Source organism: Loxodonta africana, chromosome Y (genome assembly GCF_030014295.1).
Source record: "Loxodonta africana isolate mLoxAfr1 chromosome Y, mLoxAfr1.hap2, whole genome shotgun sequence".
Taxonomy (NCBI): Eukaryota; Metazoa; Chordata; class Mammalia; order Proboscidea; family Elephantidae; genus Loxodonta; species Loxodonta africana.
In genome coordinates this window covers 23,568,401-23,593,346 of record NC_087370.1, presented here as the reverse complement: position 1 = coordinate 23,593,346, position 24,946 = coordinate 23,568,401, and the positions used below count along the sequence as shown (strand labels likewise).

Sequence of the window (24,946 nt, the reverse complement as noted above, 5' to 3'; positions counted from 1 at the left end):
AAGAAAGGCCTGGAAATCTGCTTTCCTAAATATGAAACCTGTTGCCATTGAGTCAATTCCAACTCATGGCTATCCTACAGGACAAGGTAGAACTGCCTCATAGGGTTTCCTTTATGGAAGCAGACTGCCACTTCTCTTGCACCACCAGGGCTCTCCAAAGGTATAGGGGTTAGGACTCCAGCACGTGTTTTCTTTTTGTTGTGGTTGTATGCCCTGGGGCCGATTCCGACTCATAGCGACCCTATAGAACTGCCCTGTAGGGTTTCCAAGGAGTGCCTGGTGGATTTGAACTGCTGATCTTTCAGTTAGCAGCCCGAGCTCTTAACCACTTCCCCATATATTTTTTTGGGGGCGGACTCAATCCAATCCACAACAGGTAACATCACTCCAAAGTGGGGGGAGCATTCCAGGCTCTGGGGAGCCCTGGAAGAGTCTGTGGCCAGGGGGACGTCTTACTGCTGCTGCATCCCAGGAACGTTCCTTCTGCCCACCAGGTAAAGAGCAGAAGGAATGGAACAGTGCCCATGTGGGACGAGGGGTCCGAGAAGGGTGTTATCCACATTTTGGGGTTTGGAAAACCCTCGAGCAATGCCTTTGGTGTCTCTGTAGGAACCGTAGGGGGCCCTTCCTTCTGTATTTCTCCTTCCTCCATGTCCACATCCCTCTCCCCACCACGGAGGACTTCATCGGCACCAGCCAGCACGGTTTGTACGGAGACAACGTGCAGGAGATGGACGCCATGGTGGGTGAGTGGAGCACAAAGCACCCTGGTGCATTGCCAGTTCGTGACACCCAGGAAATGCCTTTGTAAACCTGTGACAGGGAAGTGGGTGCGGTCCTCTGAACACGGAAGAGAGTGGTTCCCCCCAGGCTGGGTTGATCTGGGTGGCGTACTCTACTCACCAAAAGGTTGGTGGTTCGAACCCACTCAGACGCGCCATGGAGGAAAGGCCTGGTGAATGCCTTCCCTAAAGATTACAGCCAAGAAAACCCCATAGAGCAGTTTTACTCTGTCGCACGGGGTCGCCTTGAGTCGGAATCGACTTGATGGCAACAGGCTTAGGCGAGTGTTGACCTTAGACGTCAATGAAGTCGCAGGTGGAAGCATTTAGCCAGGTACTACAGAGTTTCACTACTTTTGAGTAACGACAGGAATGATGGCAGCAATAATGATAACAAGAACGTTACATAGATTCTCTTTCGGTTAATGCATTTTTACAAGAAAGAAAGGTCAGCTGAGACCACAATAGGAGCCCCTGGGTGGTGTAAATAGTTAATTTCTTTGGCTGCTAAGTGAAAGGTTGGAGGTTCAAGTCCACCCAGAGGTGCTTCGGAAGAAAGGCCTGGTGATCTCCTTCTAAAACCCGAACTTTTGAGAACCCTATGGAGCACAGTTCTGCTCTGACACCCATGGAGGCGCTGTGAGTCACTGAGAGGTGCTGCTTACTGGCTTTTCACAGAACAGTGCTTGCAACTATGGCACCTCTAGAACAAACATTTTTTTAAAAATAATTTTTATTGTGCTTTAAGTGAAAGTTCACAAATCAAGTCAGACTCTCACGTATAAACTTATATACACCTTACCCCATACTCCCACTTACTCTCCCCCTCATGAGTCAGCCCGCTCCCTCCTTCCAGTCTCTCCTTTCGTGACAATTTTGCCAGCTTCCAACTCTCTCTATCCTCCCATCCCCCCTCCAGACAGGAGATGCCAACACAGTCTCAAGTGTCCACCTGATATCATTAGCTCACTCTTCGTCAGCATCTCTCTCCTACCCACTGTCCAGTCCCTTCCATGTCTGATGAGTTGTCTTCGGGGATGGTTCCCGTCCTGTGCCAACAGAAGGTTTGGGGACCATGACCGCCGGGATTCCTCTAGTCTCAGCCAGACCATTAAGTCTGGTCTTTTTATGAGAATTTGGGGTCTGCATCCCACTGATCTCCTGCTCCCTCAGGGGTTCTCTGTTGTGCTCCCTGTCAGGGCAGTCATCGATTGTGGCCGGGCACCAACTAGTTCTTCTGGTCTCAGGATGATGTAGGTCTCTGGATCATGTGGCCCTTTCTGTCTCTTGGGCTCGTAATTACCTTGGTACCTTGGTGTTCTTCATTCTCCTTTGCTCCAGGTGGGTTGAGACCAATTGATGCATCTTAGATGGCCGCTTGTTAGCATTTAAGACCCCAGACGCCACAGTTCAAAGTGGGATGCAGAATGTTTTCATAATAGAGTTTATTATGCCAATTGACTTAGAAGTCCCCTTAAGCCATAGTCCCCAAACCCCCGCCCTTGCTCCACGGACCTTCGAAGCATTCAGTTTATCCTGGAAACTTCTTTGCTTTTGGTCCAGTCCAGTTGAGCTGACCTTCCATGTACTGAGTGTTGTCCTTGCCTTCACCTAAAGCAGTTCTTATCTACTAACTAATCAGTAAAAAACCCTCTCCCTCCCTCCCTCCCTCCCCGCCTAGTAACCACAAAAGTATGTGTTCTTCTCAGTTTTTACTATTTCTCAAGATCTTATAATAGTGGTCTTATACAGTATTTGTCCTTTTGCCTCTGACTAATTTCACTCAGCATAATGCCTTCCAGGTTCCTCCATGTTATGAAATGTTTCACAGATTCGTCACTGTTCTTTATTGATGCGTAGTATTCCATTGTGTGAATATACCACAATTTATTTACCCATTCATCCGTTGATGGACACCTTGGTTGCTTCCAGCTTTTTCCTATTGTAAACAGAGCTGCAATAAACATGGGTGTGCATATATCTGTTTGTGTGAAGGCTCTTATTTCTCTAGGGTATATTCCGAGGAGTGGGATTTCTGGGTTGTATGGTAGTTCTATTTCTAACTTTTTAAGAAAACGCCAGATAGATTTCCAAAGTGGTTGTACCATTTTACATTCCCACCAGCAGTGTATAAGAGTTCCAATCTCTCTGCAGCCTCTCCAACATTTATGATTTTGTGTGTTTTGGATTAATGCCAGCCTTGTTGGAGTGAGATGGAATCTCATCGTAGTTTTAATTTGCATTTCTCTAATGGCTAATAATTGAGAGCATTTTCACATGTGTCTGTTAGCTGCCTGAATATCTTCTTTAGTGAAGTGCGTGTTCATATCCTTTGCCCACTTCTTGATTGGGTTGTTTGTCTTTTTGTGGTTGAGTTTTGACAGAATCATGTAGATTTTAGAGATCAGGCGCTGGTCGGAGATGTCATAGCTGAAAATTCTTTCCCAGTCTGTAGGTGGTCTTTTTACTCTTTTGGTGAAGTCTTTAGATGAGCATAGGTGTTTGATTTTTAGGAGCTCCCAGTTATCTGGTTTCTCTTCATCATTTTTAGTAATGTTTTGTATTCTGTTTATGCCTTGTATTAGGGCTCCTAGGGTTGCCCCTATTTTTTCTTCCATGATCTTTATCATTTTAGTCTTTATGTTTAGGTCTTTGATCCACTTGGAGTTAGTTTTTGTGCATGGTGTGAGGTATGGGTCCTGTTTCATTTTTTTGCAAATGGATATCCAGTTATGCCAGCACCATTTGTTAAAAAGACTATCTTTTCCCCAATTAACTGACACTGGGCCTTTGTCAAATATCAGCTGCTCAAATGTGGATGGATTTATATCTGGGTTCTCAATTCTGTTCCATTGGTCTATGTGCCTGTTGTTGTACCAGTACCAGGCTGTTTTGACTACTGTGACTGTATAATAGGTTCTAAAATCAGGTGGAGTAAGGCCTCCCACTTTCTTCTTCTTTTTCAGTAATGCTTTGCTTATCCGGGGCTTCTTTCCCTTCTATATGAAGTTGGTGATTTGTTTCTCCATCACTTAAAAAAATGTCATTGGAATTTGGATCGGAAGTGCATTGTATGTATAGATGGCTTTTGGTAGAATAGACATCTTTACTATGTTGTCTTCCTATCCATGAGCAAGGTATGTTTTTCCACTTAAGTAGGTCCTTTTCAGTTTCTTGCACTAGTACTTTGTAGTTTTCTTTGTATAGGTCTTTTATACCTTTGGTAAGATTTATTCGTAAGTATTTTATCTTCTTGGGGGCTACTGTGAATGGTATTGATTTGGTGATTTCCTCTTTGATGTTCTTTTTGTTGATGTAGAGGAATCCAAGTGGTTTTTGTGTGTTTATTTTATAACCTGAGACTCTGCCAAACTCTTCTATTAGTTTCAGTAGTTTTCTTGAGGATTCCTTAGGGTTTTCTGTGTATAAGATCATGTCATCTGCAAATAGAGGTAATTTTACTTCTTCCTTGCCAATCTGGATGCCCTTATTTCTTTGTCTAGCCTAATTGCCCTGGCTAGGACCTCTAGCACAATGTTGAATAAGAGTGGTGATAAAAGGCATCCTTGTCTGGTTCCCGCTCTCAAGGGAAATGCTTTCAGGCTCTCTCCATTTAGAATGATGTTGGCTGTTAGCTTTGTATATTAAAAAAAGAATTTTTTTTTTATTTTTTATATAGACGCCCTTTATTATGCTGAGGAATTTTCCTTCAATTCCTATTTTGCTGAGAGTTTTTATCATGAATGGGTGTTGGACTTTGTCAAATGCCTTTTCTGCATCAATTGATAAGATCATGTGTTTTTTTGTCTTTTGTTTTATTTATATGGTGGATTACATCGATGGTTTTTCTAATTTTAAACCAGCCTTGCATACCTGGTATAAATCCCACTTGGTTGTGGTGGATTATTTTTTTGATATGTTGTTGAATTCTATTGGCTAGAATTTTGTTGGGGATTTTTGCACCAATGTTCATGAGGGATATAGGTCTGTAATTTTCTTTTTTTGTGGTGTCTTTACCCGGTTTTGGTATCAGGGATATGGTGGCTTCATAGAATGAGTTAGGTAGTATTCCACCATTTTCCATGCTTTGAAATACCTTTAATAGTAGTGGTGTTAACTCTTCTCTGAAAGTTTGGTAGAACTCTGCAGTGAAGCTGTCCGGGCCAGGGCTTTTTTTTTGTTGGGAGTTTTTTGATTACCGTTTCAATCTCTTTGTTTGTTATGGGTCTATTTAGTTGTTCTACTTCTGATTGTGTTAGTTTAGGTAGGTAGTGTTTTTCTAGGAATTCATCCATTTCCTCTAGGTTTGCAAATTTGTTAGAGTACAATTTTTCGTAATAATCTGATACAATTCTTTTAATTTCAGTTGGGTCTGTTGTGATGTGGCCCATCTCGTTTCTTATTCGGGTTATTTGTTTCCTTTCCTGTATTTCTTTCGTCAGTCTGGCCAACAGTTTATCAATTTTGTCAATTTTTTTCAAAGAACCAGCTTTTGGCTTTGTTAATTCTTTCAATTGTTTTTCTGTTCTGTAATTCATTTTTTTTTTTAAATTCATTTAGTTCAGCCCTAATTTTTATTATTTGTTTTCTTCTGGTGCCTGATGGATCCTTTTGTTGCTCCCTTTCTATTTGTTCAAGTTGTAGGGACAGTTCTCTGATTTTGGCTCTTTCTTCTTTTTGTATGTGTGCATTTATCGATATAAATTGACCTCTGAGCACTGCTTTTGCTGTGTCCCAGAAGTTTTGATAGGAAGTGTTTTCGTTCTCATTGCATTCTATGAATTTCTTTATTCCTTCCTTAATGTCTTCTATAACCCAGTCTTTTTTGAGCAGGGTATCGTTCAGTTTCCAAGTATTTGATTTCTTTTCCCTGATTTTTCTGTTATTGATTTCCACTTTTATGGCCTTGTGGTCTGAGAAGATGCTTTGTAATATTTCAATGTTTTGGATTCTGCAAAGGTTTGTTTTATGACCTAATATGTGATCTATTCTAGAGAATGTTCCATGTGCACTAGAAAAAAAAGTATACTTTGCAGCTGTTGGGTGGAGTGTTCTGTATAAGTCTATGAGGTCATGTTGGTTGATTGTAGCAATTAGGTCTTCCGTGTCTCTATTGAGCTTCTTACTGGAAGTCCTGTCCTTCTCCAAAAGTGGTGTGTTGAAGTCTCCTACTATAATTGTGGAGGTGTCTATCTCACTTTTCAGTTCTGTTAAAGTTTGTTTTATGTGCCTTGCAGCCCTGTCATTGGGTGCATAAATATTTAATATGGTTATATCTTCCTGGCCAATTGTCCCTTTAAGGATTATGTAGTGTCTTTCTTTATCCTTTGTGGTGGATTTAACTTTAAAGTCTATTTTGTCAGAAATTAATATTGCTACTCCTGCTCTTTTTTGCTTGTTGTTCGCTTGATATTTTTTTTTCCATCCTTTGAGTTTTAGTTTGTTTGTGTCTCTAAGTCTAAGATGTATCTCTTGTAGGCAGCACATAGATGGATAGTGTTTCTTTATCCAGTCTGAGACTCTCTGTCTCTTTACTGGTGGGTTTAGTCCATTTACATTCAGCATAATTATAGATAAGTATGTGTTTAGTGCTGTCGTTTTGATGCCTTTTTGTATGTGTTGTTGACAATTTCATTTTTCCACTTTTTTGTGCTGAGACGTTTTTCTTTGTAAATTGTGTGTTCCTCATTTTCATAGTAGTTGAATTTATGTTTGCTGAGTCGTTATGTTTTTCTTGGTTTTTATTTTGAGTTATGGAGTTGTTATACCTCTTTGTGGTTACCTTAATATGTACCCCATTTTTCTAAGTAAAAACCTAACTTGTATCATCTTGTATCACCTTGTTTTCCTCTCCATACGGCAGTTCTATGCCTCCTGTATTTAGTCCCTCTTTTTGATTATCGTGATCTTTTACATAATGACTTCAATGATTCCCTGTTTTGAGCATTTTTTTCTAAAATTAATCTTAATTTGTTTTTGTGATTTCCTTATTGAGTTGATATCAGGATGTTCTGTTCTGTGACCTTGTGTTGTGCTGGTATCTCATGTTATTGATTTTCTGACCAAACAATTTCCTTTAGTATTTCTTGTAGCTTTGGTTTTGTTTTTGCAAATTCTCTAAACGTGTGTTTATCTGTAAATGTTTTGATTTTGCCTTCATATTTGAGAGAGAGTTTTGCTGGACAAATGATCCTTGGCTGGCAGTGTTTCTCCTTTGGTGCTCTGTATATGTCATCCCATTGCCTTCTTGCCTGCATGGTTTCTGCTGAGTAGTCTGAACTTATTCTTATTGATTCTCCTTTGTAGGAGACCTTTCTTTTCTCCCTGGCTGCTTTTGAAATTTTCTCTTTATCTTTGGTTTTGGTAAGTTTGATGATAATATGTCTTGGTGATTTTCTTTTTGGATCAATCTTATATGGAGTTCGGTGAGCATCTTGGATAGAGATCCTTTCATCTTTCATGATGTCAGGGAAGTTTTCTGCCAACAGATCTTCAACTATTCTCTCTGTATTTTCTGTTATCCCTCCTTGTTCTGGAACTCCAATCACATGCAAGTTATTCTTCTTGATAGAGTCCCACATGATTCTTAGGGTTTCTTCATTTGTTAAAATTCTTTTATTTGATTTTTCTTCAACTATATTGGTGTCAATTGCTTTATCCACCAGCTCCCCCACTCTGCATTCCAATTCCTCAATTCTGCTCCTCTGACTTCCTATTGAGTTGTCTAATTCTGTAATTTTACTGTTAATCTTTTGGATTTCTGAATGCTGTCTCTCTATGGATTCTTGTAGCTTTTTAATTTTTCCACTATGTTCTTGAATAATCTTTCTGATTTCTTCAACTGCTTTATCAGTGTGTTCCTTGGCTTTTTCTGTAGATTGCCTTATTTAATTTCTGAGGTCATCCCTGATGTCTTGAAGGATTCTGTAAATTAGTTTTTTATATTCTGCATCTGGCAATTCCAGGATTGTATCTTCATTTGGGAAAGATTTTGATTCTTTAATTTGGGGAGTTGTAGAAGCAATCATGGTCTGCTTCTTTATGTGGTTTGATATCGACTGCTGTCTCCGAGCCGTCTATAAAATATTGTAATGATTTATTTTATATTTGCTCACTGAGTCTTATCTTGTTTTGTTTTCTTTCAGTATACGTAGATGGGCTACTAGATTGCGCTGTCTTGATTGTTGTAGCCTTTGAATTGCTTATGTCCTCTTACCAGCTGGTTTGGGCCGTTACCAGAAATATAAGCCAAAGAGTCCATTCACTATTCTTGAGTAGAATCTGATTTGGGGTCATCAAGTGTGTGGGGTAGACTGTCACCTATTCGCTTAGAAGAGTAGTGGTGTTAGTTGTGTGCCCCAGATTCTAGTAGCAGCAGGGGGTCACATTCCGGGGGGGGGCAGGATGCTGACAGGCTTCCTCCAAGTGCCAGTGAGGTAGGTGTGTCTCTATTCCTAAAGCACTTTGGTGGGTAGGCTCTGAAGCTGTACGTTAGGCACCCAATGCATGTACCTCTACAGATTGGTAGATGTCACTATCCTCAGACCCCTATGGCAGGAGGTTTGGTGGTTTGGGTGGAGCTTCAGCCCTCAGTTCCCCGTTGTGGGTCAATGAGGGCTCTGTTTAATAGGTAGAGATATCAGACCTGGGAAACTTGTCTTTCCAGTAATCTGCTAAAACAATGACAGTCAGATCACATCAGAATTGCCTTTGCATTATAATAGCCTCCTTATTCCCTGTAGGGATGAAAGCCCAAGACTGTGGATCTCATATGCTTGGCTGGATCTGGTTCTGTATTTTTAGTCCAATTTTGGGAAGTCAGGGAAGGATTCTTGGTCCCTGGGGTTTTTGTAGCTGCTTCTCTCAGGCCAGGAGAATGGGTTAGGAAAAGACAAAACAAACAAAAAATCACAGAGCACTTCACTCTCTGGCTCAGGAAATTCCAATGTTAATGAAGCCGCCTGGGAAGAGGAGGGGGGGGATCAGATAGATAGGAGAGAGTAGCACCCTGGAATATAGACAAAGTTACTTATCTTGCTTGGTGAGGACTGTTTTATCTGAGATTCCCGAGGGTTGTGTAGCCTGTGTTCATTGGCTGGGTCAAGATTGCCCCCAAGGGTCAGGCCAGCTTCCTGTGCATGTCCTGTCTCCGAAGCCGTGGTCAGTTCCTCCACTCCCAGTCCAAAGCCCAGTGCCAAGGTTCCCCAGCTGGGATGCTGTACTCCTGGCTCCAAAACCAGTTACTGCCTCCTAGTGACTTCTCCTCCTGTCAGCTGCGTCGCTGCGCTGCCTATGTGCACTGGCTGGGCTCCCCCCGAGGTTACTTCAGGGAGCTAGGGCTGCGTCCTGTGTTTGTGCTGTCTCAGGATGCCATGGTCAACTCCCTTGCGCCCAGTCCAAAGCCTGGTGCCAAGGTTTTCTGACTGGGACACTGGCTCCAGGCTCCGAAAACAGTCGCTACTTCCCCGTGGTTGCTCGTTCTCTCATTTGCCATGTAAGTGTGCAGCCTAGTTGTGCTGGCTGAGTCTCTATGGAGGTTACCCCAGGGCATTAGGGGTTAGGGCTGTGTCCCATGCCTGCCTCGCTTCAGCAAGCCGCTATCAGCCCTTCCACTCAGCACCAGGGAACCGTGAGGGCTCAAGGCTGTGGGGTGGGTCGCAGGTTCCAGAAGCGGTCGCTGGTTCAGGGCACAGCTTTTCGCTCACCTGTCACTCAGATCAACTCTTAGATCTGTGTTTGGTGGTCAGGGTTCGTAGATTGTCGTGTATGTGATCGATTCACTTGTTTTTCTGAGTCTTTGTTGCAAGAGGGATCCGAGGTAGCTTCTACTTAGTCAGCCATTTTGGCCCCACCTCCGCAAACATTTTTAACGTAACACTTAGAAGGGCTCCTAATGGTGCAATCAAGTCCTGGCAACACAGTGATTAAGAGCTCAACTGCTAACCAAAAAAGGTCAGCAGTTCAAAGCCACCTGCACTCCTTGGAAACCATATGGGGCAGTGTTACTCTGTCCTGTAGGGTCGCTATGACTCAGAATCGACTTGATGGCAATGGGCATAGAGTGGCGCAATGATTAAGTGCTCTGCTGCTAACCAAAATGTTAGCGGTTCAAACCTACAGAGGTTCTGTGGAAGAAAGACCTGGAGATCTGCTTCCATAAACCCTATGGGGCAGTTCTACTCTGTCACATGCTGTGTCTAGGAGTCAGAATTGACTTGGCAGCATACAACAACAACTCATTAAACGGTCGATCTCCATTATCCACCTCCTCCTGACTGTCTGCTTTCAGTGTCTATGGGTTTGCCTCTCCTGGGCTTTTAACATAGAATCGTAAGATATGTGGACTTTCGTGTCTGGCTTCTTTCATTCAGCCTTATGTTCTTCAAGGTTCATCCATGTGGTGGCATGTATCAAGGCTTCATTTCTCTTTATGGTTGAAAAATATTGAATAATGTACCAGGCCCCTCTTTACACTCACCTACTCACCAAAAGGTTGGCAGTATTCGAACCCACCAGCCGGTCTGCAGGAGAAAGACCTGGCGATCTCCTCCTGTAAAGATCACAGCCTAGGAAACCCTATGGGGTCAGTTCTGTGCTGTCACAGGGGGTTGCTATGAGTTGGAATGGACTTGAGGGCAGCTAACAATAGCAACAATGTAGTGCTTATACCCCATGCGTTCTTCCAAGTGTGTTCCTGTTTGATACCCAGAAACATCTAAATAGGTAGTACTACCTTCATCACCTTCATCATCCCCCGCTAACAGACGAGGAAACAGGAGCACAACATAATCTGGGCACGGGCTTCAGGTTGCAGGATGGGCGAGTGTATGAGCAGGATTGGAATCCAGAGCCTGGCTCAGGAGGTAGCCCTTGTCCTCCAACTTTGCCCCCTCTGTGAAGGGCAGGTTCTGGGGAGAGATGAGAATGGTGGCCAGGTTTGTCTCTGATGCATCCTGCAACCTGCCAGGCCTCCTGTACCCAGGTATCATGTCTCCATGCTGTCACTGTACAGGTATCAGTAGAGTCCAGGGACCTCCCCATTTGGCCTCTTGCTTCCTCAGACCCAGTGAGGGGCTGACCATGCAAATAACAGCCCCGCCGGGAGGTGGTCGAAAACGACAGAGTAGTCAGAGGCTTCATGTCATCCCTCTTACAACAAAGACCTGAAAAAACAAGTGAATTGGACATAGGTGACAATTTAGGAACCCTAAGCATCAACAACAAATCTGTCTTGGAAGAAGTACAGCCAGAAGGCTCCTTGGGAGTAAGGATGGTGAGTCTTTCGTCTCATACACATTGGACGTGTCATCAGGAGGGACCAGTCCCTGGAGAAGGACGTCATGCTTGGTAAAGTAGAGGGTCAGCAAAAAAGAGGAAGATGCTCAATGAGATGGATTGACACAGTGGCTGCAACAATGGGCTCAGGCGTAACAAGGATCGTGAGGATGGCCAGGACCAGGCAGCGGTTTGTTCTGTTGTATATAGAGTCTCTACAAGTCAAACTGACTTGATGGCACCTAACAGTAACAACAACAAAAAGCATCAAAGGGAGCCCTGTGAGGCAGTGGTTAAGCATATAGCTGCTAACCAAAAGGTCGGCAGTTCGAATCCAACAGCCCCTCCTTGGAAACTCTATGGGGCAATACTACTCTGTCCTATAGGATCACCATGAGTCAGAATCAAGTCAATGGCAACAAGAAGTGTCAAGGACAAGTCTGAAGAACAGGACTGGGAGACAGATGGAAGGAAAGACAGTATTAAAAACAGCAGAAATGGAGAATTACGGGTTGGCAGTGTCCTGCTAGCTGAGCCTGCACAAGGTGGACGTATTGAGACAAAGAAAGCAGCCTTCCCAGCTGAAAACCACTCCACCTGGTGCAGCCAAGCAGGGGAGGCCCCGCAGTCATGGCCAGAGTCAGGCAGGAGTGCATCCTGCCTTGAGAGAGCTGACTGCACCAGCCCACCCACCACACTCACCCCAGCAGCCTCCTCTGCTGGACGTTCGCAGGCCTGGGGGACACTCACACCCCCGTTGCCCATCTCCCTGACATGCTGTGGACTGTGGTGTAATGGCATTCACCACCATCCCACCCCCTAAGCCGGGGGCTCAGCCACCCACAACCAGGACCCGAGGGCTGGTGGTGTTGCCCCCTTCATCCAGCCACCTGTGCCAGGGGCATGAGAGACAGAGATGCCTCTCAGCCCCTTCTACCAATGTCACCAGGCATCCAAGAAATGGCTGCCCAAGCTCCCTCACAATGAGTTTTAGCAGACAATCAGGCACCTGTGGGCAGGCAATGTCTCTCCTTCCTCCTCCCCTGCACCCGGAGGCTTGTGCTGGCTCTGAACCCCCTCGTGCAGCCCTGCCCGCTGGGGCTGTTGGTGAGAGTCTCCGTACCACCTACCTGGTGACCAACAACCTGGGCACCTCTGCACCCCACCAACCAGCAAGCCACAGACTGCACACACAACACCCAACCCAATGACCAGGGTGAAGGCCCCCTGCACCGGGTGACCAGCAGGACTGACACGTCACCTTACCAGAAAAGCTACCTACATCCTCAGCAGTCCTGCAAGACCAGCAAACAAGGACACATGTTCACATACCCAGTTGCTGTCTCACCCACCAGGAGACAGGAATGAGAGCTCCAGCATGGCCAGACTAGTGACCAGAGTACCACACACACCCAGCCTACTGGGATATATCAAAATAAAACAAAACAAAAATTCAGGATGTGCAGTTGGTCTCAACGCACCTGGATCAAAGGAGAATGAAGAACACCAAGGACAGAAGGTAATTACGTGCCCAAGAGACAGAAAGGGCCACATGAACCAGAGACTACACCAGCCTGAGACCAGAAGAACTAGATGGTGCCCGGCTACAACCTATGACGGCCCTGACAGGGAACACAACAAAGAACCCCTGAGGGAGCAGGAGAACAGTGAGATGCAGACCCCAAATTCTCATAAAAAGACCAGACTTAATGGTCTGACTGAGACTAGAAGGACCCCGGTGGTCGTGGCCACCAGACCTTCCATTAGCCCAGGACAGGAACCATTCCCAAAGACAACTCTCCAGACAGGGATTGGACTGGACAATGGGTTGGAGAGGGATGCTGGTGAGGAGTGAGCTTCTTGGATCAGGTGGACACTTGAGACTATGTTGGCATCTCCTGCCTGGAGGGGAGATGAGAAGGTAGAGGGGGTTAGAAGCTGGTGAAATGGACACGAAAAGAGAGAGTGGAGGGAGAGAGCCGGCTGTCTCATTAGGGGGAGAGTAATTGGGGGTGTGTTTTTTTTTAGTAAGGTGTATATAAGTTTTTATGTGAGAGACTGACTTGATTTGTAAACTTTCACTTAAAGCACAATAAAAATTATAAAAAAAATTTCAGTATGCAGCAGACATACAATAAATGTTGTTGTTGTCAGGTGCCATCAAGTCCGTTCCGACTCATAGTGACCTTATGTACAAACAGAATGAAACACTGTCCGGTCCCGCACCATCCTCACAATTGTTATGCTTGAGCCCACTTTTGCAGCCACTGTGTCACTCCATCTTGTTAAGGATCTTCCTCTTGTTCACTGACCCATGGCACTGGGTTCTACTTTACCAAGCATGTTGTCCTTCTCCAGGGACTGGTCCCTCCTGACAATATGTCCAAAGTATGTGAGACATAGTCTCACCATCCTTGCTTCTAAGGAGCATTCTGGTTGTACTTCTTACAAGACAGACTTGATTATTCTTTTGGCAGTTCATGGTATATTCAATATTCTTCACCAACACCACAGTTCAAAAAGGTGTCAATTCTTCTTTGGTCTTCTATGTTCATTGTTCAGCTTTCACGTGCATATGAGGTGATAGAAAACACCACGGCTTGGGGCAGGCACACCTTAGTCTTCAGGGTGACATATTTGCTTTTCAACACTGCAGGGGTTTTTGCATCAGATTTGCCCAATGCAATTGGTCTGATTTCCTGACTGCTGCTTCCATGGGTGTCGATTGTGAGCCCAGGTAAAATGAAATCCTTGACAACTTCAATCTTTTTTCTGTTTATCATGATATTTCTTATTGGTCTACTTGTGAGGATTTTTGTTTTCTTTATGTTGAGGTGTAATCCATACTGAAGGCTGTGGTCTTTGACCTCCATTAGTAAGTGCTTCAAGTCCTCTTCACTTTCAGCAAGCAAGGTTGTGTCATCTGCATAACATAGGTTGTTAATGAGTCTTCCTCCAATCCTGATGCCCTGTTCTTCCTCATATAGTCCAGCTTCTCAGATTATTTGCTCAGAATACAGATTGAATAGGTATGGTGAAAGGATACAACCCTGACGCACACTTTTCCTAACTTTAAACCAATCATCCCCTTGTTCTGTCCGAACAACTGCCTCTTGATCTATGTACAGGTTCCTCATGAGCACAATTAAATGTTCTGGAATTCCCATTCTTCCCAGTGTTATCCATAGCTTGTTATGATCCATGCAGTCGAATGCCTTTGCAGAATCAATAAAACACAGGTGAACATCCTTCTGGTATTCTCTGCTTTCAGCCAGGATCCATCTGACATCAGCAGTGACAACCCTGGTTCCATGTCCTCTTCTGAAACCAGCCTGAATTTCTGGCAGTTCCCTGTCGATATACTGCTGCAGCCGTTTTTGAATGATCTTCAGCAAAATTTTGGTTGCGTGTGATATTAATGATATTGTTCTATAATTTCCACATTTGGTTGGATCACCTTTCTTGGGAACAGGCATAAACACGGATCTCTTCCAGTCAGTTGGCCAGGAAGCTGTCTTCGATATTTCTTGGCACAGACAAGTGAGCGCCTCCAGCGCTGCATCTGTTTGTTGAAACACCTCAACTGATATTCCATCAATTCCTGGAGCCTTGTCTTTCGCCAATGCCTTCAGAGCAGCTTGGACTTCTTCCTTCAGTACCATTGGTTCCTGATCATATGCCACCTCTTGAAATGGTTGAATATCAACTAATTCTATTTGGTATAATGACTCTGTGTATTCCTTACATCTTCTTTTGATGCTTCCTGTGTTGTTTAATATTTTCCCCATAGAATCCGTCACTATTGAAACTCGAGGCTTGAATTTTTTCTTCAGTTCTTTCAGCTTGAGAAATGCCGAGCGTGTTCTTCCCTTTTGGTTTTCCATCTCCAGCTCTTTGCACATGTCATTATAATACTTGGTCTTCTCGAGAGGCCCTTTGAAATCTTCTGTTCAGTTCTCTTACTTCATCAATTCTTCCTTTTGCTTTAGCTGCTCGATGCTCAAGGGCAAGTTTCAGAGTCTCCTCTGACATCCATCTTGGTCTTTTCTTTCTTTCCTGTCTTTTCAATGACCTCTTGCATTCTTCATGGACAATGTCCTTGATGTCATTCCACAACTTGTCTGTTCTTCGGTCACTAGCGTTCAATGCGTCAAATCTATTCTCGAGATGGTCTCTAAATTCAGGTACGTCAGCATTTTTTTTTTTAATTTTGGGTTCTAATTTTTTTTTTTTTAAGTCCATTTATCTTTCCATGGTGTGGCCAATTAAACCCTGAGTGCTCATTCACCTTCTGTAGATTTTGCCGTAGTAAGGGCCACGCCACCCTCGATTCCCATAGTTATTTCAGGGCCAGTTAACTCAGGCGTTTAATCGTTCATGATGTGCTTGTTTTTCACAAGTCCCGTTTTCTGTGATTATTGCAGGCAAGATTCTCGCCGTGATCGATGACTTTGGTCTGAGGAACAACACCCTAGTGCACTTTACATCGGATCACGGGGGCCATCTGGAGGGGAGAATAGGCCACACCCAGCTTGGAGGCTGGAATGGGATTTTCAAAGGTGAGCAGAGGGGGTTTTTCTTGGGATCCTGTCGTCAATAAAGCTCTTTCATGTTCATTATCATTAAACAATAACGGTTGCTGTTGAGTCACTTCTGAGTCATGGCGCCCCTGTGTGTGTCAGAGGAGAACTGTGCTTCACAGGGTTTTCAATGGCTGACTTTTCAGAAGGAGGTTGCCAGGACTTTCTTCCGAGGCACTCCTGGGTAGACTTGAACCTCCAACTTTTTGGTTAGCAGCTGAGAGCATTAACTGTTTGCAGCACCCAGGGACTCCATGCTATCATTATAGCCCACGAAATGAAGAGAGGAATACATGATGAACTAAACACGTTTGCTGCATTTGCTCTTAGTAAAATAAGGTTTAGCACAAGGACTAAGGAAATTAAGTTCAGATCTGCCAATGTTTCTGTGGAAGGCAGCCTTCAAAGAAGGTACTATGCTGAAGAAAAAACCAAACCCAACCAAACCCATTGCTGTTGAGTCGATTCCGACTCATAACAACCCTGTAGGACAGTAGAGCTGCCCCATAGACTTTCCAAGGAGCAGCTGGTGGATTCGAACTACCGACCTCTTGGTTAGCAGTCAAGCTCTTAACCACTGTGCCACCAGGGCTCCCTTCTGTATGTAGTAAGTGGTGAAAAATTGTTTTTCCTTGACGAGCATTTTTGGATGAGCAGTAGTTACAGTCACTTTTCCTCATTTTCAGCCTCCTCCCCTGTCAACCTTGTATTAATTCTTATTCCCACGTAATAAGCTGTCATGTGTCAACAGGAGTCCCTGGGTTAGCAGCCAAGCACTTTAATCTCTGCATCACCAGGACTCCTAAAAAAAAGAAATCCGTGGCTGTGGAGTCAATTCTGAGTCAATGACCCTACAGGACAGACTAGATCTGCCCCATAGGGTTTCCAAGGAGCAGCTGGTGGATCGCAAAATGCTGACCTTTTTGGTTAGCAGCCGTAGCTCGCCCCACAGGTGTTAACCACTGTGCCACCATACTACGGAAACACAAAACAGAAGAAGGTTGGGAAAAGCTGGTGTAGGGCTGCCTTTTTAATAAAGCGTCCTGGTCTGCCTCTCTAAGAAGGTGACTTTGAGTAAAGGTGTGAAGGAGGCTGGTAATGAACTTGTTTGGTTGTGAAGCAAGGGCATTCTAGATACAGAAATCCATCTTGGAAGAAGCACGGCCAGAATGCTTCTTAGAAGTGAGGATGGTGAGACTTGGTCTCACATACTTTGGACATGTCATCTGGAGGGACCAGTCCCTGAAGAAGGACATCATGCTTGGTAAAGTAGAGGGTCACTGAAAGAGAGGAATACTCTCTACAAGATGGATTAACACAGGGTGGATGCAACAAAGTTTTTTTTGGTCTCTGGAGAAAGATGAGGCAGCCTACCTCTCTAAAGATGACATCCTTGGAAACCCTACGGGGCAGTTCCACTCGGTCCTATAGGGTCGCTGTGAGTCAGAATCAACTCGACGGCAGTGGGTTTGGGTTTTTTGGTGGACGTTTCATATCACTGAGATTATACAGTGTTTGTCCTTTGGTGTCTGTCTGGTGTCACTCTTCAAATGTCTTCAAGGCTTGTCTATGTAGTAGCATGTATCAGAACTTTGTTTCTGTTTATGGCTGGATAACAGACTATCGTATGTCTACACCACATTTTTTTTATCCGTTCAACTGTCGATGGACACTTAGGTTGTTACCACTTTTGGGGATTGCAATAACGCTACAGTGAACGTAGCTGTAGAAACCTCTGTTTGAGTTTCTGCTTTCAAGTGTTTGGGTATCCGTTTGGATATTAATTCCATTGACAACACTCTGGCCACCCTAACTATTTTGTCTGGCCACAGTCACTGAACTGAATTCTGTTGTCTTGTAGGTGGTAAAGGTATGGGAGGATGGGAAGGTGGAATCCGTGTCCCGGGAATTTTCCGATGGCCTGCAAAGTTGCCTGCTGGACAATCGATTGAGGAACCTACAAGCTCAATGGATATTTTCCCGACGCTAGCCTCATTGTCCGGAGGAATTCTGCCTCGGGACAGGTGACGTGAAGTCGTATAATCTGCGAATGGGAACTCTTTCTCAACCTTCTTCCTTGTAAGGAGGCTCTAGACAAATGAGACCAACTCAATCCCGACAAATTCCCTGTCACCCCTGGGTGGTTTTCCTGCTCTACATGGCTGTCCTGTGGAACATCATTCAAGTATCACAGACCAGTTGTACATGACCACGGTCCATCTTCAGACCGGTCCAGCCCGGTTGCTGGGGAGTCGACCCTGCCTCATGGCGACCCCAAGTGTGTCAAAGTAGAACTGTGCTCCACAGGGTTTTCAATGGCTGATTTTTCAGAAGTAAGTTTGCAGCTGAGCATGTTAACTCTTTGCACCACATAGAGCAGTTTCTATTTTATATATCCTCTATCTGTCTACCTACCTACCTATCTACCTACCAGCTGTTGAGTCAATTCCAACTTCTGGTGACCCCAGGTGTGTCCTAATAGAACCGTGCTCCATACGGTTCTCAATGGCCAATTTTTCAGGAGTAAGTTGCCGGGCATTTCTTCCGTGGTGCCTCTGTGTGAATTTGAACTTCCAAACTTTTGATTAGCAGCTGAGCACGTTAGCAATTTGCTGACCCAAGGACTCCTCTCTTCTGTTTGGAAGAAAGTTTTTCATGAATTTGAGCTGAATCTTCCATTCCAAGATATAGGTAATAGTGTCAGCACTGGGGTCCAATGCCACAATTCAAAGGCATCAAGTCTTCTCCGGTCTTCTTTATTCGTTGTCCAGCTTTCTTATGCATGAGAGGTGATTGAAAAGACCATGGCTTGGGGCAGGTGAGCCTTAATCCTCAAGGTGACATCTTTGCTTTTCAACACTTGAAAGAGGTCCTTTGCAGCAAATTTGCCCACTGCCATGCCTCATTTGATTTCTTGATTCCTGCTCTATAGGGTCGCAATGAGTTGGAATCGACTCGACGGCACTGGGTTTGGTTTTTTTCGTTTTGCTTCCATGGGTGTTGATTGTGGATCCAAGCAGAATGTAATTGTTGACCAGGATTGCGGGGAGCATACCTCCTACAGCCTGGGGACAACTTCCCTTTGCCTCACCATCTTGTCCTGTGTCCACAGGGTGATTGACGGCCGAGACCTTATGCCCTTGCTGAGCGGTGAGATCCAGCGCTCGGAGCACCAATTTCTGTTCCACTACTGCGGCTCGTACCTCCACGCTGTCAGGTGGCATCCACAAGACAGTGAGTACACGTTCGCCTGCTCCCTGCTGACCCCAGGAGTGGGATTTGTCACTCCAGCCCCATCGGTCTCTTCCTACTTTCCCCATCTGTGGTGGTTAGGGACTCCTGGTGGCACAGTGGTTGAGTTTGACTGCTAACCAAAAGGTCGGCAGTTGGAATCCACCAGGCACTCCTTGGAAACCCTACAGGACAGTTCTATTCTGTCCTATAGGGTCGCTAGGCATCAGAATCCACTCGACGGCAACAAATTATTTCTGGTTTTGGTTGTTGTTAGGTGCTGCCAAGTTGATTTTGACCCATGGAGACCCTATGTGTTATAGAGTAGAACTTCCCCAAAGGGTTTTCTTGGCTGTCATCTTTATTGGCAGGGTCCTGCTGGTGCAATGGTTAAGAACTTGGCTGCTAACTGAAAGGTCGGCAGTTCGAGCCCACTCAGTGGCTCCACAGGAGAAGGACTTAGAGATCCAGCTCCTGTAAAGATTACAGCTTTGGAAACACTCTGGGGCAGTTCTACTCTGTCACGTGAGGTCGAAACAGGTCGTAATTGACTCGACGGCAGCAGGTCATGGGATCTGTACAAGAGCAGCCTGCCAGGGCTTTCTTCTGTGGTGCCACTCACGGGTTCTAACTGCCAACCTTTCGGTTAGCAGCCAAAAAGTTATTGTCAAGAGCTGAGCCGAGCTTGGAGAGGTGAGCTGAGCCAACCAGTGTCCAACCAACATATCTTAAAATAAAGACCAAAGTGAAAGTAATAGTCAAAGTTTTAATCACCTACTGGGATATGTTATGAGTCCGAGTTGACTCAATGGCATCGTTTTGTTTTGTGTCTTTTTTGTCTGGGATAATATAAACAAGAGGCTAACCTCGAGAAGGGTCCCTGGGTAGCATTGTTTGTGCATGGCTGCTAACCATCAGGTTGGGTGTTCAAACCCATCCAGCAGCACCACGAAAGACCTAGTGACCTGCTTCCTTAAGGTTTCAGCCAAGAAAACCCTACGGGGCACAGTTCCACTCTGCACACGTGGGGTCACTATGAGTTGGAGTCGACTCAGCAGCCGCTAACAACAAGCACCACCAGCTCGAGAAAGCCCCTCTTGGCCTATTGTCTTAGTCATCTAGCTCTGCTGTAACAGAAATACCACAGAGCGATCGCTTTGACAAACAGCAACTTTTTTCCTCACAGTTTGGGAGACCAGACGTCGGAATTCACGGCACTGGCTCTAGGGAAGCTCTCTGTCAGCTCTGGGGGAAAGTCGTTTCTTTTCAGCTTCCGTTCGGTCTGTTCCTTGGTGATCTCTACGTGGCACCTGTCTTCTGCATCTGAGTTTGCTTCTTCTGTACTGAATCTGCTCTTTTTATATTTCAAAGGTGATTGGTTTTAGACACACCCTAGATGGACATGGCCTCATTCACATAATAAAGAAAACCCCGTTTGCAAATGGGATTACATCCACAGGTATAGAGAACCAAAAGCAAACCCACTGCCCTCGAGTCCATTCCAACTGACAGTGACCCTATAGGACAGAGTAGAACTGCCCCATAGGGCTTCCAAGGCTGTCACCTTTGTGGAAGCAGACTGCCATATCTTTCTCCCACGGGATTGCTGGTGGGTTTGAACCACTGACCTTTCAGTTAGCAGCCAAGTGTTTTAACCACTGCACCACCAGGGCTCCTCCACAGGTATAGGGGTCAGGATTCACAGGCATAGGGGTTAGGATTTAGAACATGTATTTTGGGGGAACACAATTCAATCCACAGCACTCCTGTTCCATCCTTCTCCATGGAGAAGTACCAGGTGAGGCAGGTGGGTTATGGAAGATGTTGGGAGACCCAAAATACGGCTCCTGCTGTTTTATGGACTTGGGGACCAGAGGGGTGAAGGAGAAGGGCTAGGAGTGGACAGGTACTGACTGTTCAGAGTGGAGAAAGGTGTCTTTGGGGATCTCCCCCTCCCTCTAGTGGGAGGTCTTGGGTGAGAGGCCTAGGGTGGCCTTGGCTGACGACTCCCAATAAAGAGACCTCTGATGGAGGTGCTTGTGTCTTAGTCATCTAGTGCTGCTATAACAGAAATACCACACGTGGACAGCTTTAACAAAGAGAAATTTATTCTCTCACAGCCTAGGAGGCTGGAAGTCCAAATTCAGGGTGCTGGCCCCACAGGAAGGCTTTCTCTCTCTGTCAGCTCAGGGCAAAGGTCCTTGTCATCAATCTTCCCCTGGTCTAAGAGCTTCTCAGCACAGGGACCCTGGGTCCAAAGGGTGCGCTCTGCTCCTGGCTCTTCTTTCTTGGTGGTGGGAGGTCCCCCTGTCTTTCTGCTCGCTTCTCTTTTCTATGTCCCAAAAGAGACTGACTCAAAATACAGCCTAATCCTTTAGATTGAGTCTTGCCTCATTAACGTAACTGCCTGTAATCCTGCCTCATTAATGTGAAAGAGGTAGGATTTACAACACACAGGAAAATCACATCAGTTGACAAAATGGTGGACAATCACACCGTACTGGGAATCAGGGCCTAGCCAAGTTGATACACGTTTTGGGGGGACACAATTCAGTCTGTAACAGCTAGGAAGACGGCTATGCACAAAAGCATGGCTGGTTGGGATGGCCTGAGTCCTTGATTGTACCGTAGTTTTATGTAAATAATGCATTGGTTTTACGTGTTTTTTTTTTTTTTTTTTTTGCCAGCCAAGACACCCCATTCACACATTAGATTCATACTGTGTGCATTATATGTGTGGGCGAGTTATATATGTGGGCACGTTATTCGCAAAAAAAAAAAAAAAAACATGGTAGCTGCCTTCAGAACCTGCAGTGCAAGGGTTGTGCACCAAGGCTGGGTGGGGCGGGCAGCTTCCCCCTGAGGTCTGCCTCGTAAAAGCAAATAAAAAACCAAGCCTGTTGCTGTCCAGTCGTATCCAACTCACAGTGACCCCATGGGTTACAGAGTAGAGCTGTGTTCCGTGGGGTTTTCTCGGCTGTGATCTTTACGGAAGCAGATTGCCCGGCCTTTCTTCCACAGCACCTCTGGATGGGTTTGACCCCCCCCAACCTTTAGGTTAGTCATCGAGTGCTTTGCCATTTGTGCCATCCGGGTACCTTTGGCCAGGTAAAGCGTTTGTCATTGCCTTTGGTCAGGGCTGAAAAAGCACACCTAGGTTTTTGGTTATGAGTTGGACTTATCAGCAGTGATTGGAAATACCCCCTTGGAAAGTTTCCTGAGCACTGCTGTCCTTAGAAAGGCCAGGAAATGCCTTTAAGAAGTATCCATTCCGAGAAATAAAATTCTTGACTCTTGCACAAGTGTGTAAATTCAGACAAGTGGATTCTGATGTCCTAGTCTGGAGTCCTGGGTGGTGCCAAGAGGAATGCTTTCGGCTGCTAACCAAAAGGTTGGAGGTTCGAGTCCACCCAAATACACCTCAGAAGGAAGGCCTGGTGATCAACGTCTGTACAAGGTGACCATCAGGAAAACCTGTGGAGCACAGTCCCACTCTGTAACACATGGGGGTGCCATAAGCCAGAACTGACTTAACGGCAACTGAGCTGTTTATTTTAGTGTGTCTCTGGAGTCCCTAAAAAAAGGAAAAAAATAAAAAACCACTGCGGTAGAGTCGATTCCAATTCATAGCCACCCTGTAGGATAGAGTAGAACTTCCCCATGGGGTTTCTAAGGAGTGGCTGGTGGATTTGAACTGCCGACCTTTTGGTTAGCAGACGAGCCCTTAACTCCTGTGGCAGCACTGCACTCCCTGAGAGGTACAAATGGTTAACATGCTCGACTGCTAACTGAAAGGTTGCATGTTCAAGTCTACCTGGAAGTGCCTTGGAAGAAAGGCCTGGTGATCTACTTTGGAAAATTCAGCCCTGAAAACCCCGTGGGCAGCCCAGTGCTACAGGGACACACATGGGAGTGCTGTGACTCAGAGTCGGCTAGACGGCAGCTGGTTTAATAAGGCTCTAGAGATAGAATAATATTTAGCACGAACCTGGGTGCGAAGCAAAAGACGCTCAAGAAGATGGCAGTGAAAGAGGGAAGTGGGCAGCTGTGTTGCATGTGTCTGAGGGTCCTGCTCTTCCCCAGGTGAGGCCGTTTGGAAGGCTCATTACGTGACCCCGATATTCCAGCCGCCGGGAGCTCAAGCCTGCTATGCCACCAAGTACTGCCAATGCTCGGGGGAGAACGTCACCCACCACAACCCCCCTCTGCTCTTTGATCTCTCCCGGGACCCATCTGAGTCCACTCCACTCTCCAGGGACACAGAACCCCTGTACGACCTGGTGATTGAGAAGGTGGCCGCTGCCCTGAGGGAACACCTGAAATCAGTGATTCCCGTCCAGGAGCAGCTGTCAGAAATAAACCGGGACAGGGTGTGGCTGAGGCCCTGCTGTGGGGTGTTCCCGTTTTGCCTGTGTGACAAAGAGGGGAAACGCTTGGCTGGGGAGTTGTAAAGAGAAAAGATGTTGGAGACCAGACGGTCTGAGTCCGCCTCACTTGGCCGTTTCATACTGGCCAAGAGTGCAATTGAGAGCCAATGCATTCCTCTCCAATTCCAGGTTATTAAATGTCCACTTGTCTTAATGCTTTCTATTTACCTTTTGGATTCCTGGTGAAAACTGTTTATTTAATTTCCAGATTTAAAATTTTTTTTTTAATGACTTTGAGTGGTAGGAAGCAAGCGTCTATAGCCCTTTGTCCCATCTGGTCTGTTTCTCTACAAAAAAGCAAACCCGTTGTAGTCATGTTGACTCCCTGACTCTTAGCGACCCTAGAGGACAAAGTAGAACTGCCCCACATGGTTTCCAAGGCTGCAGTCTTTACGGAAGCAGACTGCCACATTTTTCTCCCTCAGAGCAGATGGTGGGTTCAAACTGCCAACATTTTGGTTAACAGTGAGTACTTATCTACTGCGCCACCAGTCTCCTTTTGCTTTTCAATGCAAACTCAAAATGTAAGGGCTTATATGTATCAAGGATCCCTGGTGGGGCAGCTGTTCAGAGCTTATCTGCTAACCAAAAGTTCGGAAGTTCGAATCTACCAGCTGCTCCTTGGAATCTCTATGGGGCAGGTCTACTCTGTCTTTCAGGGTGGTTATGAGTCGGAATTGACTCCATGGCAATGCACTTGGTTTTTGTTTTTGTTGTTGTGTGTATTGAGCAGTTGCTGAGTGGTGCACATGGAAAACTTGCTGGTCTGCTACCCGGAAGGCTGGAGGTTCAAGCCATGTGGCTTTGGGGAAAGTTTCTTAACCTATCTGCCTTAGTCATCTAGGGCTGCTTTAACAGAAATACCACAAGTGGACGGCTTTGACAAGGAGAAGTTTATTTTTTCACGGTAAAGTAGGCTAAAAGTCCAAATTTAGGGTGTCAGCTCCAGGGGAAGGTTTTCTTTCTCTGTGGGCTCCTTGTCATCAATCTTCCCCTGGTCTAGGAGCTTCTCAGGTGCTGGGACTCTAGGTCCAAAGGACGTGCTCTGCTCCTGGCACTGCTTTCTTGGTGGTATGAGGTCCCCCTTCTCTCTGCTTGCTTCTCTCTTTTGTGTCTCAAGAGATTGCCTCAAGACACAACCCAACCTTGTAGATTGAGTCCTGCCTCACTAACACAACTGCCGCCCATCCTCCCTCATTAACATCATAGAGGCAGGATTTACAACATACAGGGACATCACACAGTACCAGGAATCGTGGCCCAGCCCAATTGATACACACATTTTTGGGGGGACATAATCCAATCCATGACACTATCCAAGCTTCAGTTGTCATATTTACAGAATGCAAACACTAGCAGTACCTCTATCATAGGATTTTTGCAAAGATTGGTGGGGTAATATCTATCAAAGACGCAGTACACAGCCCACAGGTGGTGGTGCTTTTCGTTAGTTGCTGTCCAGTCGGCTCCAACTCATGGCGACTTTACATGTAAAGAGCAGACACATGGCCCGGTCCTGCGCCACCCTCACTGTCGCTGGTGTGTTTGAGTCCATGGTTGCAGCCACGGTGTCAGTCCATCTCGTGGACGGTCTCCCTCATTTTCGCTGACCTCCACTTTACGAAACATGATGTCCTTTTCTACAGATTGG

The 24,946-nt window shown here is 45.5% G+C and overlaps 1 protein-coding gene across 1 annotated transcript in view; it reads left to right on the top strand.

Annotated features, from left to right (window-relative positions):
- LOC100663771 (arylsulfatase F) overlaps nucleotides 1-23,661 on the top strand; it is a 35,001-nt gene extending 11,340 nt beyond the window's left edge. The window contains exons 6-10 of the mRNA XM_064278866.1: nucleotides 610-746; nucleotides 15,482-15,616; nucleotides 17,499-17,661; nucleotides 18,750-18,871; nucleotides 22,952-23,661. Coding sequence (XP_064134936.1) covers nucleotides 610-746; nucleotides 15,482-15,616; nucleotides 17,499-17,661; nucleotides 18,750-18,871; nucleotides 22,952-23,319 — 925 coding nt within the window. The 3' untranslated portion in view covers nucleotides 23,320-23,661. The remainder of the gene's footprint in view (nucleotides 1-609; nucleotides 747-15,481; nucleotides 15,617-17,498; nucleotides 17,662-18,749; nucleotides 18,872-22,951) is intronic.
- Nucleotides 23,662-24,946: the final 1,285 nt, after the last annotated feature.